Source organism: Mauremys mutica, chromosome 4 (assembly GCF_020497125.1).
Source record: "Mauremys mutica isolate MM-2020 ecotype Southern chromosome 4, ASM2049712v1, whole genome shotgun sequence".
NCBI lineage: Eukaryota > Metazoa > Chordata > Testudines > Geoemydidae > Mauremys > Mauremys mutica.
Genome location: NC_059075.1, coordinates 116,766,166 through 116,785,165, shown reverse-complemented (window position 1 = coordinate 116,785,165; position 19,000 = coordinate 116,766,166). Strand labels below are relative to the sequence as shown.

Genomic DNA, 19,000 nt, shown 5'->3' with positions numbered 1-19,000 from the left:
TCTAGGATATGCAGTGTTCCTCTTTTTGTCGGCCAGATCACAGGCCTCTTTTTCTTTTGTTTACAGGCACACTCAATGTGTCCCTTTTTGCCACAGTGTCGACACACCAGGTCCTTACACCAGCACTCTGATGCAGGGTGACCTGGCTTACCACAGCGGTAACATTCCTGACGCTGCACAGTTTTGTGGGTAGGTTCTTGTGACACTTTATGCACCCTAGGGGATGCACCGATGTATTGCGCCTCCCTTGTAGCCAGTTCCATGGAGACAGCAATATCAACAGCCTTCTGTAAGCTAAGCTGAGCCTCTGTCAGTAGGTGCTTCCGTATAGCTTCATCTGTCACGCAGGGCATCATTTAACATCTCCTTAAATTCACAGTGTTCTGCTATCTTTTTTAAAATTGCTACAAATTGTACAACTGTTTCATCTTCTTTTTGGTCTCTTTTGTGGAACCTATATCTTTCAGCAATTACCAGTGGTTTGGGGGAAAAATGGGACCCCAGGATTTCCACAATGTCACTGTAAGATTTAGTCTCAGGCTTAACAGGGTGTAGTAAGCTGCGTAGCAGGGAGTAGGTTTTAGCCCCTACAACACTTAAGAATATTGGCACCTTCTTCTCTTCTGTAATGTCATTTGCAATAACAAAAAGCTCAACGCTCAGTATACACATGCCATTGCACTATATTCTCATCAAAAGGTTCCAGTGGCCCGGTCAGAGTAGCCATGATTTTTAGTTTCACTTTCACAGTCAGTGCAAACAAGCAGTTTTTGTTTGTCTATTTGTTCTTTACCTTGACTTCTACTTCCTTCTGTTGCTGGGGCAGCACCAGGATCCCATCCTCGTCGCCACTGTTATATCCTTGGGGGCAAACAGTTTGGGAACAAATCACTTGAGGCCAGAGAGCAGATAGCTAACAAAGCTACCATTTATTTACAGACATGGAGCTCACCTAACTGGCCGAAGCTGGCTGGGCTATCCCCTAAAAATCTAACTCAGTTGCCACAGGAACAAAAACAATGACAACCAAATACACAACACATATCTCTGTAAAGGTTACACCATCACACTGAAAAACACAAGAATGATCACAGCTCTCTGCACAAGACAGTCCAGTTGTGTAGTTAAAGTCCTGGATCAGAACTCGGGAGATCTGTGTTCAGTTACTGGCCCTAACATACACTACCTGTGCGACCTCGGGCAAGTCATAACATCTTTTTGGGTCTCTATTTTTCATCTGAAAAATGTGAATTGTAATATTTCCTTCCCCTTCCCTTTGTCTGTCTGGAACTGGATGGTCACGCAGCCTAAAGGCCTGTCTCCTCTTTCAGGGATCTCATCCCAATACCAAACTCCCAAGGAAAAACCTGCCACTGGAATAGACTGTAATCAGAGTGCAAAGCAGTCAGCAAACTCTCTGGCTGCTTGCACAGCTCCCTCCTTCCCAGGACTGCATCTCCGCCAAATCTTGCAAATCCCAATACAACAAGCAAAACATGTAGCGCCCCAAGACTAAAATCTTGCTTACGTGCTAAAAAAGAACTTGGAAGACTATAACATAACTGCCTGGTGACACCCACCATTACAACATGTCCAGTGCCTAACACACTGAGGCCCTGATCATGGCTGGGGCACTTAAACAATACCAAAATACACTAATAATTAAATAACAAAAATCTTGTTTAATTCAGTGTTAAGGTTGCTCAGTGACAGCTTATGCCCTTCTTGCACTTCAGAAAACCAGGAAATACAGAGCGAAGGTAAATACCCATACAACCTTAACTCTGCCCCCTGGAGCTGGCAATAGCCACTGGGAATTAAGGGCATGCCCTCTAGATGCATTCACTGTGTTAGGTGTAACTGTATTGAATGGTGGAGAAATAAATTGTAGTTATTGGAAGTGCTGTGATTGTGATATGAGGAGATCTAGGGATTAGCATGAGGAGTATCATCATAGAGCTGTGACACTGATATGAGGAGATCTGGTCTGAGTTGCCTCTGTGTGTATTCTCAAAAGAGGGAGGAGCATGTGAACCATGAAGTTCCAATCTGCATCATTCCAGTATAGAATTGTGTAGGTTGTGTCAGTAGCAGGGTACTGGGGTACTATGGCAATTGTCAGTAGTGAGGTGGAATATGAGAGCAGTCTGTGGATTTAATGGTGGGTAGAGGAAAGTAAAAGTTTAGGTGTTAACCTGTGTGCAAGTCTGAAGGGATTGTAAAAGGGTATGAACTGGCTATTACATTTTACAGATGTGGCATTCTCTCAGGGGAGTAGGCTCAGTGTTTGAGTGTATGACAAGGGCAGGCAGCACCTGTCAAGCACAATGAAAAGGCAGAGTGCAAGTATGTGTGTTATGGGCATTCTGAGACATCACTCAGAGAGGGCGGAGTTAAGGTTGTGTGGGCATTTACCTTAAGTTTTCCCAGACATTTACAGTGTATTCTTAAATTTCTACCTAAGGCGGTTTCACACCTCAAAGTTGAAGGCTCAGAGGGGTGGTAAGTGGCCCATTCATCTCATGAGATGTTCTCAGCTGAAAGAGAATACCCCATGGAGGTGAAGACAGACTGAAAAAATAGCTCTGAGACATGTGAACTGCTCCATTCATTTCTCTGTGTGTTCCCTTCCCTCGTTAATGCTGGACAGTTTCAGATGTGTGTCAAACATACCTGTCTCAGGAGTGTGTTCTTGGTGCATGCTCTGAGCATGCCTGTTCTAAGCTACAGGGCAGGGTTTCCCAAGATCCTGGTTCATATGTGACGTACAGAAACGGGCTCAGACACCCCCAACAGGCAAACCTCCTGGCACCAGGCTCACTTGAGAGGGGGAAGGGATGAGGGTCAGACTCCCATGGATGGGCAGTTGCTCCCAGACCCAAGCACACACAGGAAAGTGGGGGACAGGGAGCTGGTCTGAACATTAACTATAGCTGAGCTGTTGCTTTAATGTAATAAAAAATACAACTACCCTAAACAAAATGTGGAAAATATTCGGCTAGCACCTGAGGTCCAGTATTTGCATGGGAAAGAATAAATTGGTGATAATTCACTTGGTGACAAGAGAAGCTCATTGGAGACACTTTTGTTTGAAACACTGGAACCCAAACAAGACACCTCCCCTCCACACATACAACAGTGGCTGATGAGCATCATTTGGACCATCGAACTACTGGTCCACAAACCATGATTAAAGGACAAGCATATGGAGGTTTTGCTGACCAAATCAATGCTGTAACTAGTGGTGAACAGTGACATGCAGTGAGCCCCATAAAGTAGGTCTAAAATTGTGGAAGAGTTTCTGTAAAAGGGCCAAAGATGGTAGCTCAATGGCCAGAGTGTTTGGCTTCCAGTCAGAGTTGGTGAAAAAAGCTAAAAAATCCACTTCGCACAAACTTAAATCTTTGTTTTTAATCTTGACTTCAAAGCAGTAACGTCAACAAGCCAACCCGGCAGAAATAAGCCTACTGTCATGTTCTGCTTTTGCCTTAAACTTGAAATTACAAGTAAGTAGGGTGTAGAAAAAAAAATTCTTTGTCAGCTTTCATTGAAATCAGAGTAGGATATACATTATATAGGTTTATATTTAATAAGAAAATGTATTTAAAACTAAATTGAAATTAAGACATCCCACACTAAGGCCTAAAAGTACTATAATCTACATACATACTTTACATTACATTACTAAAGAAGATCCAAGCAATAAGTTTTTGCTGTTGATGTTCTAACAGAAAGTGAAACCATTGAATTGGTGAAAGTCACTGGCTAAGGATCTGGAAGCCCAGGGAACGCTGCTCTTGCTGGGGCTTGGCTTCAGGCTCCGCCGTAGGGAGCCTGACAGCCCTGAGATGTACAATTTGAGCAGGGCTTCAGCTTCAGTTCCTGACTCCCTGCCACAGAGCTGGGAGCCTTGAAACTCTGGCTTCCGAGTTCCAAGGCTCCTGGCTCAGTCGTTGCCTCCAGGGCTTCTAGCAGACAGATGGGGAGCTGGGAGCTTAGAAGACCCGGGAGCCCTGGCTGAGCTGGGAGACACGGCACTTGGTCTCCCAGGCTTAATTTCTTTAACATATTGTTGAAACAAAATGTCTTGATTATTTAAAAAATTGTTCTCTTTTTTTTTTACATTCTAGGGGAAAACTTCAAAATTCCTACTTTTCATTCTGATAGTTTTGTTCAGAATGTGCTGTAAAGCGGAAACACTGACTTTCAACCTGATCTGTGACTTACTTTCGTGGTCTGTCTCAGAGAGCGAGTTACTGTTACAGAACACTGGTACCCTAGCCCAGCAGAAAAGGACTAGATGAACTAGAGAGACAAGATAATCACTGACTGAGCAAAGCCCTCAAAACTGGGTTTTAAGTTCCCCCTCCCCTCTTCGGCCTTCACAGAGCTCTGTGGTTTCTCCCACCCGTGACAGATAAAGTGGGAGCGATGAAAACCAAGTGTCAGTGTTGAGAAACACAAGAAGAAATAAACGTCTGTAAAAAAATTTTTTGTATGCCCACTCTTTAGTCATGAAGAGTCCAAGAGATTCTCCTTCTTCTCTGCCATAGCAACCACTAAGGCACACATTACTGTTAATAACTTTAGCAATCTAGCTGTCTCCTCTCATCTCCAGAGCCCAACACCTCTCACTGAAAGAAACTGGGTACCCACTTCATAGAGAAGCTCTTCCACATCCGGGATGGGCGCTGTGGCCATCAGGGATAAAATAACAGCCTCCTTCTCAGAATTCTAACTATTCACAAAACAAGAATCACTAGAAAATATCTGATCCTTGACCAATGAGTCTGATTGTTGATCTTCTTAGCCAGTGAAAGACAGTAAGAGCATCCAGGATTGCTACTAGCTAGTATTCGCAACATCTGGTTTTGAGGAGGGAAATTTATCCGCCAATTTTGAGCTCTCTGGCTATACTTAAGAATCCACTGATTGATGCAACTCAACTTAAAATCAACCTCCTGTGCTACTCAATGATCAGACAGAGCCAGGGAGTCTGACAGAGCTCTGCTTCACTCAGTGTAACTGAACAGCATTGCTTAAAGAGAGCCTCTGCAAAACATAACAGCCAGATCCAACTAGCTCAGCACCTTCTATCACAGGGGTCGGCAACCTTTCAGAAGTGGTGTGCCGAGTCTTCATTTAGTCACTCTAATTTAAGGTTTTGCATGCCAGTAATACATTTTAACGTTTTTAGAAGGTCTCTTTCTATAAATCTATAATATATAACTAAACTATTGTTGTATGTAAAGTAAATAAAGTTTTTAAAATGTTTAAGAAGCTTCATTTAAAATTAAATTAAAATGCAGAGCCCCCGAGACCGGTGGCCAGGACCCAGGCAGTGTGAGTGCCACTGAAAATCAGCTCGCATGCCACCTTCGGCACGTGTGCCATAGGTTGCCTACCCCTGTTCTATCATCTGGAGGCCTTGCTTGAGGCCTAGCCATGGCTAAAAGTATGAACCATAGTAAGGCTGTGGACCAAAGTAGGCCATGTCAAAATAGTAACACTAGGTATCAGATAACCAAGCAAACCCATTCCTAGTCTGCGAGGATGGAACAGGAACCCAGAGACCCCTCTGAGATAAGGAGAGAATGACAGGATAATGGATGAGAAAGTTTTGTTTGAGCTATCAGGTACAAGGATGATAACTAAGAACATCTGGAGTGTAACATGCAACTTGTTTGTATCAAGGTTAAAAGGAGAAGTCATAAGAGGGGTAGCTTTGCCTAGAGGAGAACATTATGTTGATTGTCACAGGCATACATGTGTCAGTGTAACTGTAACCACTGAGTTGGGGCTCTGAAACTGCGCCTTGCTGACAATGAACCTGACTGAGCTTTTGCCAGAGAACCGAGCCTGTGGTCTTTCTTTATGATTAACACTGAGATCTGCTGAACCAGCAAGCTACAAGCTACGCTGGTGCAGTTAACACTGGAGCTCCACAAATGACACAGGAGCAGCACAGACCCACAGCAGCACAGAATACCATCATCTGGTCTCCCTTTCTAGCAACCTGATTAGCTGAGGCACAGCTCTGTATAACTGACATCTTTAGGAATCTGGTTTGGAGTCTGGCATCTGTGATGCGCTGGTTAGTAGGTTCCCAGTTGATTAATGATTTTTCTGCAGAATCTGTCATAATGAGAACTATTCCCTCTGAGTGCTTGTTGTCACTATGCCTTGAGTAAATCATATGTTTCTTCTCTCGCCTGAAGCACTTCTTATCCACTGATGCCCAGGATTTCAAGTCTATACTTGTCCATAACTCTCATGATCTGCAAGATCTTTGATGTGTGAAACATTGTTCTCACATTCCAGTAACCAGCCCTGAAGCATTATCTTGCTGTCAACATCCAACTTTACAAGGCCTTGGCTTCCTGAGACTGGCTTTCATCAGGAGCCATCCTGAAGCACAAAGGGGCAGCAGTGTTCATTTTTACTGGAATGGTAGCCTGGCTCTTTTTCTATAACTGGTGAGCTGTTTTTATGAGTCTATGTGTTTAGCCTTGCACTCAACCCTCCACACTTTATCTGGGACTGGGACTGACAGACCCAGGCACAAAATGCAGCAATGCAGAAGTGTATTAGTAACACAAATACCAGTATGGCATAGGTAGACAGCAAGGGCCAAGATGACCAAGACTTAGCTAATGATATTGCACTACTGAGCAAGAGCCCCAAAAAGTTACACATCTTACGGGATATTTATTCATCAAGTATAACATGTAATGTATCTACAGAATGCTGTGTTGTCTACCCTTGCTACATCCCAGAACATTCTATGGAAAAGCATGAAAGAACATGGCAAATGATCAAAACCACTTGGCGGTGAAAAGGAACATCACAAAAGGCAGAGGATTTCCCTGCTATGAATATAACAAATGAAGGTTTTCAGTATAATAGAGTGTAGGAAAAGGCACACTGTATTTAGTAAAGAAAGCCTTGAGGAGTTTGGGGGCTGTCCTGAATATTTGGATCCTGGTTCTTATAAAACCGGTTAGTTCTGCAATTGACTGAACTTTGTGGGGAAAACATATCATTAGATAGGAAGGGTAACTACTGACAAAGGTAAACCCAGGTTCACACTTTAGGATCTTGTTTTGCTTTACAACCAGTTGTTCCCATCACCTTCTGTCTTTCTTGGATAAATCTTTATTCTTTTATAAATAAACCTACTTCTGCTTTTATTATAAGTGTTCACAAGTGCTGTGTGGAGAACAGGAGCAGTGATTGACGGTAAGTCTGCTAAATTAGGGTACACTACATCTTTGGGTGTAGAGATTCTGGTACTTCTGTGAGTAACCAGAGTCAGGGGCTGGATATCACAGGAGAATGAATCAGCAATTTAGTGATTAGGGTGCCCCTCTTGTCAGCCTGGAAGGCAAAGCTGGGTCTAGCATAAGCCCAAAGGAGAATGCTTGAATGAGAGAAAGGCTGGTGGTGCTTGGGAGTTGACAACCAGCTACTACTACTTACTGTAGGCAGAGGGTAATGAGGTGACAGAGTCCGAGAAACATCAGAGTGTAAAAGAGAGGAAAATAATCTTTTACTTCCCTCCACCATCTCTCACTGTGGCAAGCACTTTACACAGAGGATAGCTGTAAGTACACAGAGGAGGCCAAATGTTACTTACTCCAGTGTCTGCAGTTTGCAGATCGGGTGTTTCAGTCCCTCACACAGCAGCCGCACTCCAGCATCTCCCAGTATATTATCAGGCAGTTTCAGCTCTGTCAGGCTCTGGCTGGTTCTGAGAATAGCGGCAAGAGTCCCGCAGCCAGCGTCTGTGAGATGACCCCACTCCAAGCTGCAGGAGAGAAAAACGCAGAGGAGGGGGATTACATTGTTAACAGGGCCCGTTACATCTGTTCTGACAGGAAGCCCCGCCCAGCAGCCAAGGTTCTGGGTCAGACTTCCTCACACAGCACCGCCCCTCATGCTTTCCACTGACCAACCAGAATTTAAGGGGCAGCCATCCAGGCAGCCTAAGTCCCACCTACCCAGCTCTCAGCCAATCAGATTGGACTTGGCACTGATCAGCCCCACAATGGTGTAACCTAATCAATGCAGGCTTCTCCCTGTACACCTGGGCCAGGCTCAGAGCAGGAGGAACTGGGAGATCCTGCCCCTCCACTGCCCCAACACGGGCTCTGCTGCTCCCCTGCAGGACACAGATGTTTCCTGTCTCTGCCTCCAGCTCTGAGCCTCAGGCCTGGGGAGGGGAGGCAGCTGCGAGGCCCAGCACTGGCAGCATCACACCCACCTTTCTATGAGACCAGGGAGCAAAGGCTGGGGGGGATATGAAGACAGAGAACAGCCCCACAACCAGGGGGATCCCTAAAGTTTGGGGAAGAAGAGCCCCTGAGAGGAGGGCGACCATGTGACCTGTTGGCAGGGCCTGTTCCAGAAACTCTGGTGCGGTTATTACAACAGAAATTTTCTACTGGATTCTGCATCCCCCTGCAGAGTCTGGGCTCCTGGGGGAGCTGCCAGCCAGCGGAGTGTGGAACTATGGCAGCAGCCTGGCTATGAACATGTGCATCTCAGTGACCAGCCCCAAGCATGGATGTCACTTACTGTCACTCCACCATCTGCCCTACCTCCTGGGCTCATGGGGAACCCTCTGCATCCCCGACAGCTGCCAAATCTTGCACACATGTAGAGACACCCCTCCTATCGCAACTGTTACCTGCATGGCCTCCTCCATCACTACAGTTGCCTTCCAAATATGGTTGCTCCACCAAATGAGGAGGGAAGTCCTAATGTTTGAGAGGGAAAAGGAGCCCTGAATTTGTATGAGGGAGAGAAGCCCCCACTCTCTGGGGGACTCCCAGGTTCATTCATCATGGTAGAGCAATGTGGGAAACTATGGAGATAAGCCCTAGCCTGGGGAGGTGTGGAGAGGGTGTTTTTGATAAAGCAACGTAGAAGAGCTCCACAAAATTTAAAGGTAATAATGGAGGGAAGGCAAATGAGAAGTTGAGGAGAAAAAGCCCCCAAACTGGGGAGAGGACACATGAAGGGAAAGAAGGACACAACTGGGATAAAAAAAGAGAGGCATCTCTCAAATGAAGAGTGGTGCCCGGGGTAAGCTTTGGGAAGGAGACAGCTGTGCCAACAGTACAGGAGTTTATTCTTTGCTCTGGGTGCTGATTAGTGTCTATTCCAGAGGCAGAGTTTCTCTCTGGGAATTTGGTGCTGGGCTCAGATCTCTGGAAGAGAAGCCTCTTCTGTGTGACCCTCTCATTCCAAAACAGGTGAATAAGTGTAAATATGACAAGTTTCACTTAGAGTTTACCCAGACCCCCTGTCACCGATTTCTCCTCTGATTTGAAAAGTGCTGGATACCTGCCATCACTTGGCTGAGGGTAATGCTGGTTTCAAAACAGGACACTGGTTCTAGAAGAAGGAGCAGCACTACATACAGACAGTCCCTGCCCTGAAGATCCTACAATCTAAATAGACCAAAAAGGTAAAAAGTAGGGAAAGGAAATATTATTATTGTCATTTTTCAAATGGAGAATTGAAACCCATAAGAGATTTAATAACTTCCCCAAGGTCAATAGAGACTCTGAGTTTTGTTCCAGCAATTTAATTACATGACCATCCTTTCTCTTGCATAGAGCTGTGCTTAGTCCTTCGTGTTTCTCAATATCAGAAGAGCACCCATATTTTTTAACCAACATTTTAACCCTAACCCCCCGCCCTATTTTTCTCATGGTTGAGGTATAAAAGAAAGAATTAAAATCACTGTCTGTGTAAGGGCCTTCTCTTATTGTGACAGTCTGAGGCCTGGTTCTTAGGCTAAGGCCTTTGGCTAAGCAGCAGAGACAACCATAAACTGGGAAGTATATGGTCACATCCTCACGTTCCAAACTAGTCACATCGAAATAAGGTGCTATTGGGCTGTTAGGAATACAATCCTGTCCTGAGATTCCTATCACCTCCAGAGAAAGTGAAGAGCCTAGAAGATGTAAAACGAAACTTAGTTTGATAGCATCCTGTCTGACAAGAACTTACTTATCAATAGCTGGGATGTGAAATCCTCATTTCTGTATTGTTCTATCACTGTCGTCTCCACTTCCCTATTGTTTGTCTGTATAATCTCTGGTTCTGTGATTGTTTCTGTCTGCTGTATAATTAATTTTGTTGAGTGTAAACCAATTGAGGTGGTGGGATATAATTGGTTAAATAACCATGTTACAGTATGTTAGGATTGGTTAGTTACATTTCAGTAAAATGATTGGTTAAGGTATAGCTAAGCAGAACTCAAGTTTTACTAGATAGTCTGCAGTCAATCAGGAAGTAAGGGGGGAATGGGAACAGGGACTGGGGGTGGGGGAATTGGAATAATATTTCGCTAAGGGGGGGGAATGGGAACAGGGACACAGGCAAGGTTCTGTGGTGTCAGAGCTGGGAAGGGGGACACTGAGGAATGAACTAGAATCATCTTTGCTGGAAGTTCACCCCAATAAACATTGAATTGTTTGCACCTTTGGATTTCGAGTATTGCTGCTTTCTGTTCATGCGAGAAGGACCAGGGAAGTGAGAGGGTGAAGGAATAAGCCCCCTAACACTAATTCCTAAGTTATTATATGCCAAAAAAAAATAAAAAAGAGTTTTCACGTGCCTGAGTAGCCCCTGGAATCATGGTTAAATTTGTCCCCTCCTCCACCAAAGTCAGAAATGGCCCCCTGTTCATTGACTTGGGGCAGCTTTATCACCACAAAATCAGCATAGACACTACAGAGTCCCCTGTGGCCCAAGCCCATTCTGGACCTAGTAGACAATCAATGGGTCCCACTTATCCTCTCTGGACCAGTGGCTGCAGAAACCATTCCTCTCGACGTTACTATCCAAGGCCATTGAGAGACCCTACACTTCAATGTCATCCATTCCCCACACTCCCCTCTGATCCTGGGAATCTCATAGCTGGCCCTCCACAACCTCTTTCTCTGTTGATGTGCACTAAACTCAACTTTCACTCAGAATTCAGCCATCAGCACAGCTTAATGGCAGGAAGTGGGCAGTGGACAGTAGTTCCCTGGTGGTCACAAACTAGGGCATCTGGCCTGGCAGAGCCACCCACTGAACTGGTCCTCAACTTCCATCCAAATACAGTGACTACAATGATGTCTCTGGGGTAAAAATGCAGATGTCTTGCCCCACACAGCAGCCGATTGCCCACTCAAGTTACAGCCAGGGACAAACATTCCATTCAGGCATATAAATGCCAGGCCTGAGCCTAAACGGGCCACACTGTGCACCCACCTTCAATAGAACCAAGTCAAGAACTTCTAAGTCCACCTGACCTGCTGGGAATCCATCTTCTTTGTTTAAAAAAAAATGGAAGGCTACACCTGTGTGCGACTATTGGGCCCTGAATCAGGTCACCATGAGAAACTGATACCCATTACCACTAATCCCTCAGCTAATGGACCATGTGAGCACTGCTTGAGTATACACAAAACTAGATCTCCAGGGGATATGCAAACTATTATGAGTTAGAGCTGGGAATGAATGGAAGACTGCCTTTCAAACTCATTAGGGTCACAACAACTATCTCATGATGCCCTTTGGTTTGACAAATACACCCGAAACGTTCCAACATTTTATTATTGACATACTTTGGGAGATTCTGGATCAATATGTGGTAGAACTCCTGGATAACATACTTTTTTTTTTAAACAATACCGAATACCACACCATGTATGTCTGTTCCATTTTGAAGAGGCTATGCGAACATGGCCTCTATGCTAAGCTAGAATAATGTGCCTTGGTCAGTCCTTCATAGAATCCTTAAGGTTCATCCTAAATTCCCCTAGTATCAAAGGTAAAGGGAGGCCTCAAGTGGCCAGCACCACAGAATGGATTTGGTTGTCATGGTTTTTGTTCCTATGGCAACTGAGTTAGATTATTAGGGGATAGCCCAGACAGTTTTGGCTGGTTAGGTCAGTTCAGTGTGTGTAAGGCTTGAAGCTCTCTGGTCTCAAGTGATTTCTTCCTAAACCTACTGCCCCCAAGGCTACAACAAAGTGTCGATGAGGATGGGAAACCTCTGCTGCCTCAGCAACAGAAGAAAGTAGAAGTCAAGGTAAAGAAAAAAAACCCTGCTTGTTGGCACTGTGAAACTGAAACTAAAACCATGGCTACACTTACAGCGTCACTGGAACCTTTTCAGGAGAATATAGTGCAATGGCATATGTATACTGAGCTTTTTGCTATTGCAAATGACATTACACAATGAAGAAGGTGCCAATATTCTTAAGTGTTGTAGGGGCTAAAATCTTCTCCCTGCTATGCAGCTTACTGCACCCTGTTAAGCCTGAGACAAAATCTTATAGTGACATTGTGGAAATCCTGGGATCCCATTTTTTCCCCCAAACCACTGGTAATTGCTGAAAGATATAGGTTCCACAAAAGAGGCCAAAAAGAAGATGAAACAGTTGTACAATTTGTAGCAACTTTAAAAAAGCTAGCAGAACACTGTGAATTTAAGGAGATGTTAAATGATGCCCTGTGTGACAGATTAGTGTGTGGCCTGCACAGTGAAGCTATATGGAAGCGTCTACTGACAGGCTCAGCTTACTTTACAGAAGGCTGTTGATATTGCTGTCTCCATAGAACTGGCTACAAAGGAAGCGCAATACATCGGTGCATCCCCTAGGGTGCATAAAGTGTCACAAGAACCTACCCAGAAAATTGTGAAGAGTCAGGAATGTTACCGCTGTGGTAAGCCGGGTCACCAGGCATCAGAGTGCTGGTGTAAGGACCTGGTGTGTCGACACTGTGGCAAAAAGGGACACGTTGAGTGTGTCTGTAAACAAAAGAAAAAGAGGCCTGTGGTCTGGCCGACCAAAAGGGGAACCTGCATACCCTAGAGCAGACCCAGGATGACCACGGTGACACCTCATCGCAAGAAGAAGTGCCACTGCACATTTTATCTTTGGCAGTGGGCTCACATGAATACTGGGTAACCCCGTTGTTGGATGGCAAACCTATATGCATAGAACTGGACATGAGTGCAGCTGTCTCACTAATCTCCTAGACTGTGTATAAAGAAAAGATACAGCATCTTCCGCTTAAGGCAACAAAAACTGTTCTGAAGACGTATACGGGAGAAACTGTGCCCATGTTGGGCACTATTGATATTAAGGTGGAGCTCAACAGACAAGCTGCTAAATTGCCACTGTTTGTGGTAAGAGGTAATTACCCAGCCTTAATGGGTAGGTCTTGGCTTGGGAGGGTTCAGCTGAACTGGGCAGAAGTGCTCCAAATGACTAAAGAAGAAACAAATCTGACCCCTATACTAAGGAAACATGCTGCTGTTTTTGGAGAGGATCTGGAAAGTATGAAGGGAATCACTGTGACATTGAACATTAAAGCTGACAGTCCACCAAAATATCTGAAAGCCCGAACTGTGCCATATGCCATCAGGCCAAAGGTCCAAGCAGACCCTGGAGCACCTGGTCACAAATGGAGTCCTAATACCAGTTACTCAAAGCCCATGGGCCACTCCTATCATTCCAGTAGTGAAGAAAGATGGCTCCCTCTGGATTTGCGGTGATTTTAAAGTCACTGTCAACCAGGTGTTGTGTGAAAAGCAACACCCTCTTCCCCACATGGATGACCTCTTCGCAGGCCTGGCTGGGGGACAAAGTTCAATAAGATTGATCTGAGTCAAGCATATTTACAGATGCATGTCGATGAAAAGTCCCAAGAGCTATTGACTATTGTAACTCATAAAGGGCTTTATCGATACTGTCGCCTACCCTTCAGAATACCGTCTGCTCCCGCCCTGTTCCAGAGGGCTATGGACCAGATCTTGTGTGGCTTGTCAGGAGTTCAGTGCTATCTGGATGATATCCTGGTCACTGGAAGGAATGAAGAGGATCATTTAAAGAATTTAGAGGCTACCTACAAAGACTGGAAGAGTATGGCCTACGAGTCTGCAAAGACAAGTGTGAATTCTTCCAGCCCTCTGTTGAATATTTGGGACATATCACTGATGCTGCGGGTCTTCATAAGGCCCCTGCAAAAGTTAAGGCTGTTGTGGAGGCTCCCCCACCTCGAAATGTTAGCCAGCTGTGCTCGTTTCTAGGACTATTGGACTATTATGGAATGTTCATCTCACAGTTAGCCACACTGCTAAAACCACTTCACAAACTCCTTGGGCAGAACAAGACCTGGAAGTGGACTGAAGCCTGTGATGTTGCATTTAACAAAGCTAAGGATGCATTGCTAAATTCTGAAGTTCTAATGCACTTTGATCCATCCTTACCCGTAGAATTGGCCTGCTATGCCTCCCCTTATGGAGTGGGAGCAGTAGTGTCACACATTATACCTTCGGGAGAAGAGAGACCTATTGCTTTTGCTTCACGCACTCTAAGCAAAGCAGAAACTAACTATGCCCAAATTGAACATGAGGCATTGGGAATTGTTTTTGGAATTTGGAAGTTTCATCAGTACCTGTTTGGGCGAAAGTTTACTATTCTCACAGACCATCAACTTCTGACATCAATTTTTGGACCCTACACAGGCATTCCCCCATTAGCTGCTAGTCGTATGCAATGTTGGGCACTGTTACTTTCACCCCACACATATGAAATCAAATATCGGAAATCCACACTGCACGGCAATGCAGATGGTCTCTCAAGGTTGCTTTTGCCGGTCAAACATCAAGATAGTACCCAAAAGGAAATCTTCTACTTTGAACAGGTAGAGTATACACTTATCACTGCTACTCAGATAAAGAAGGCAACTTGTGTTGACCCAGTATTGTCCCAAGTTATGGACCTGGTGATGCATGGAAAATTTCGAGAAACCTCTCCGATCTCACCCAACCTTGTTACCTACGTGTCCAGAAGGACGGAGTTATTGATCCAATCTGGTTGTTTGTTGTGGGGGAGACGTGTTGTTATTCCACCACCACTGAGATCACAGATGTTAGAAGAGCTACATTCCGGTCACTGTGGAATAGTGCGCATGAAGGAAATTACACAAAGCTATTTTGGGTGGCCTGGATTGGACAATGCTATTGAAGAGAAGGCAAAAGCTTGTATGTCATGTCAGGGTGTGAGGAATGCACCCCAGTAGGCACCCCTACACCCATCGGACTGGCCTGAAAAACCCGTGGCAACGTATTCATGTTGACTTTGCTGGCCCCCTCGAAGGAAGCATGTTCTTGGTGGTGGTAGATGCCCATTCTAAATGGTCAGAAGTCTCTATAGTGCAGTCCACTACTGCAGAGACTACTATCCAAAAACTATGGGGACTCTTTAGTCGTTTCGGTCTGCCAGAACAACTTGTGAGTGACAATGGACCGCAGTTTGTCTCTCAGGAGTTTCAAAATTTTATGAGGGCAAATAGGATACACCACATCACTTCAGCACCATATTATCCATCCACCAATGGATTAGCTGAAAGATTTGTGCAGACAATGAAACACGCTTTGAAATTGGCAAGGGGAGAACACTCCATTCAAAATTGTCGGGATACCTTCTTACTTTCCTACAGAAACACACCTCAGGCTATGACCAAGGCATTCCCGGCCTTTCTAATGATGAGACGCCAGCTGCACATTTGCTTTGATCTGCTGAAACCTTCTGAACCCCGACAAACTGTGCAACGTCAGCAGCTATATCAAGTCATCAGACGGGCACCCAGAGCAAAAGACTGAACCTTTAGCTTGGGACAGCCAGTTTTAGCTCGGAATTATACTTCTGGAGCTAAATGGGTCCCTGCCATGATCATTGCTTAAACAGGACTTGTTTCCTACACAGTCTGGACTGCAGAGAATCTCACCTGGTGGCAACATGTAGATCAGCTGTTGCCAGGTCATGCCAGTCCTCACGACATGTCTTCAATTGTGTTGTCTGACTTCACCTCTTCTGGCAAGACACCGAATCAAGAATCACCTGTTCCTGACTGTTCTCCTCCATTATTGCTGGCGGCTGAGATATCCCTTTGCCCAGCACGAGCTGATACCACCTCCTCACCTGTTCGTGCTGCGAACCCTGAGCTCATTATCAGGCCTGTGCCCAAGTTACTTTCGGTTGCAACAACACCAGAAGTTTGCCATAATCCACCTAGAGACACAAGACCTCCTCAATAGCTGGATCTTTAGCGAGGGCGAACCCAGGTTATAGGGAAAAATAATCCCCACGATTTAGCCAGGAATGGAGGCAGTCTACCCTCCTTTAACTAGTTTAGTGTTTGTTTTATTTAGGGGATGTTCTTATTAAGGGGGGAGGAATATGTTGTGTATTTGGTTGTCATGGTTTTTGTTCCTATGGCAACTGAGGTAGATTATTAAGCGATAGCCTAGCCAGTTTTGGTTGGTAAGGTCAGTTAAGTGTGTGTAAATAAATGGGTGCTTTTTAAGGTTTGCAGCTCTCTGGTCTCAAGTGATTTCTTCCTAAACCTGCTACCTCCAAGGATACATTTGTGAATTACAACAACATTTGCTGGAGTTTGCAAGCTTCTATTGGCTGTTCATCCTGAGGTTCTTGGAGCAGATCACCCCTTTTACTGCTCTGTGCTAGAAAAATATCAGGCACGCACCATCATAAGAAACTAGAATATCTGCATAGGTTCAAAGTCCTCAATGTCATCTTAGGTAGGCCTCATTCTTTATGTGCTTTGATTTCCTAATCTCCTATCACCCAGGAACCAAAACCAGCATGCTCAATGCTCTGTCCCAGAAGGGAGAATTTAATGCTGATCTGAAGGACTCAAATCCTAAAATCTCCTGCATCCTTAAACCTCATAACTTTCTGGGCACGGCCTCTCGCCAAGACCTGCTCACTCTCGTACAGTCCATAGGATCCCTCCTGATGAGCAGAACCCATAAGTAAGGGACTCCATGGTGTCCAAGACAGGGTACCTACACAAAGGGGCATATACATGTCTCCCCCCTCCCCCAGCCTACAAGGACAACAACTCTACAAGTATGTCATGACCGACCGCCCCCCCCCACACACTGGCAGGACATTTTGTCCACTTTAAAACTCTGTGCCGAGTCTCTTGTTTCTTCTGGTAGCCTTGCATGCGGGCCAGAGCACAGGCCTGTGGGTGTCTTAAAATGCATGAGCCCATTCCAAGGTACTGCACAATAAACCCTTCAGACGCCTGCAATCTCTCGAGACTCTATCTGGTCTCTGGATAGTTGTTGTCCTATTTTGGAGTAGAATATCCTGAGTCCAATCGGTTCATGACCATTCTGACAGTAGTGAACCATCTCACAAAGGTGGCACTCTTCATCACCTGCACTGGCCCAACCTGCTCCCAGGAAAATGCCTGAATCTGGGTGGATCAAATCATCCACCTCCATGTCCTCCTGGAGCACATCATCCATGACCACAGTTTGTAACTTATCTTTCACTTCCGACGAGGAGCTCACTGGATTTTGGGCATCTGCTTCTGTCTCTCCTTCACCTAACACTCCAAGACAATAGATCAAATGGAAAGACCCAACCAGATCCTGGAACAGTACCTTCAATACTACATAAAATTCCACCAGAATGACTGGTCCTTACTGCTACCTCAGGCAGAATTCACATACAAAAATGCAGAACATGCCTCTATAAGGCAAAGCCTCCCCACTTTTTTTTTTGGACTTGGGTTCTACTGTGGGTTGACTGGATACAGCAGCTATGCTAAACTCAGGATGACCTTAATATCACCTCGAGAATGCCAAGAAGAGCTAAAAACATTATGCTGACTGTCAATGACTGGAGGGGCCCCTCCTTTCAATAGGCCAGAGGGTACGGCTCTCAACAAGATACCCACACATGGACAGGCCAACTCATAATTGGACTACAAGTTCTTTGGCCCCACCAAGTTCCCTGGCAAATAAACACAGTGATCTTTCTACTTGGCTTAACCTGTTCCCTCCGAATACATCTGGTTTTCCATATACTTCTGGGAACTGGGGCAGGATGTTCACACCACTGACCTTGTAAACACCTTCCACAAAAACCACCCTGGAAAACCCAGACCACTACTGCCTGGGGTGGGGCATGCTAGGGGAGTGGGTGATCTGAGGGGACATGGTTCCCAAACCCTAGCCCATGGTTCCCAAGCAGTGTTCAGACCATGGCCACCACCCAGCAGCTCACCAGAGGAGATCTTGACAAACAATTTCACAGAGAGTCACTCAAGTATTTACTAATCAGCAGTTGAATATTGTTGAACAAGAATCCTGGACTCTATCCCTCATGCAGGGTGAGGGATGTGGTTTATAGTGGTTAGAGCTGGGATAAGCAAAACTGGTGTAGAGAACATGAGAGGCAGTATGCTTCAGTGGATGAAATTGGGGTGTGTTATGTTAGAGAGCTGGGGTCTATCCCGGCAGTGACCCTGCATAATCTCTCTGCCAGCTTCTTCAAACAATGGGGTGTGTTCAGCAGCTCTTTGGGAACTGCCTTCTAAGATTGGGGCTCATAGCATTGGTCAATGAAAAGGGTAACGAATATAATATAAACAGCACTGAGAAGAGGTGAGCTTTGAACTCCTGGGATTCTGTTTCCCAGACTTCAGAAGTTTGCCCCATACTATAATGGCATTTAATGAGAAAACCCCTCAGACTGAGTGTTGACATTTGGGCAGTGGCAGATGCATTGGCACATTTGGATTGGTGCACAGATTTACTGTTATAATTAAACTGTTATAAAATGCTCCACAGACAAACAGGACCTACATATAACTGATACTAGCGGCCCAAAAATGTTGTTAATGCAGATTTAAGGTTGCCCAGCTCTGCCTTGTACCCTTGCAGAATGTGGAGAGTGGCTTAACTTAATCTCCTGTGTGACAGGGTTTGCTCCACAGCAGCCTCATGGCCCCCCAGAGCACTATGCACCCTGCCTCAGGACAAACAATGATCAGCCGCTGCCTCTTGTGAGGTCCAGTGCAGTGGTGCTTTAGTCCTCTGGATAAGCCACTCCCTCCACTGGCCTCATTTCCCCTTCCTTGTTTTCCCTCACCCCCCTTCACTTCC

At 45.3% G+C, this 19,000-nt stretch overlaps 1 protein-coding gene across 1 annotated transcript in view; it reads right to left on the bottom strand.

The window, feature by feature from the left end:
• The window catches only part of LOC123368699 (NACHT, LRR and PYD domains-containing protein 3-like), a 118,385-nt gene that overhangs the window by 80,157 nt on the left and 19,228 nt on the right, over window positions 1-19,000 (bottom strand). The window contains exon 5 of the mRNA XM_045013736.1: window positions 7,637-7,807. Coding sequence (XP_044869671.1) covers window positions 7,637-7,807 — 171 coding nt within the window. The remainder of the gene's footprint in view (window positions 1-7,636; window positions 7,808-19,000) is intronic.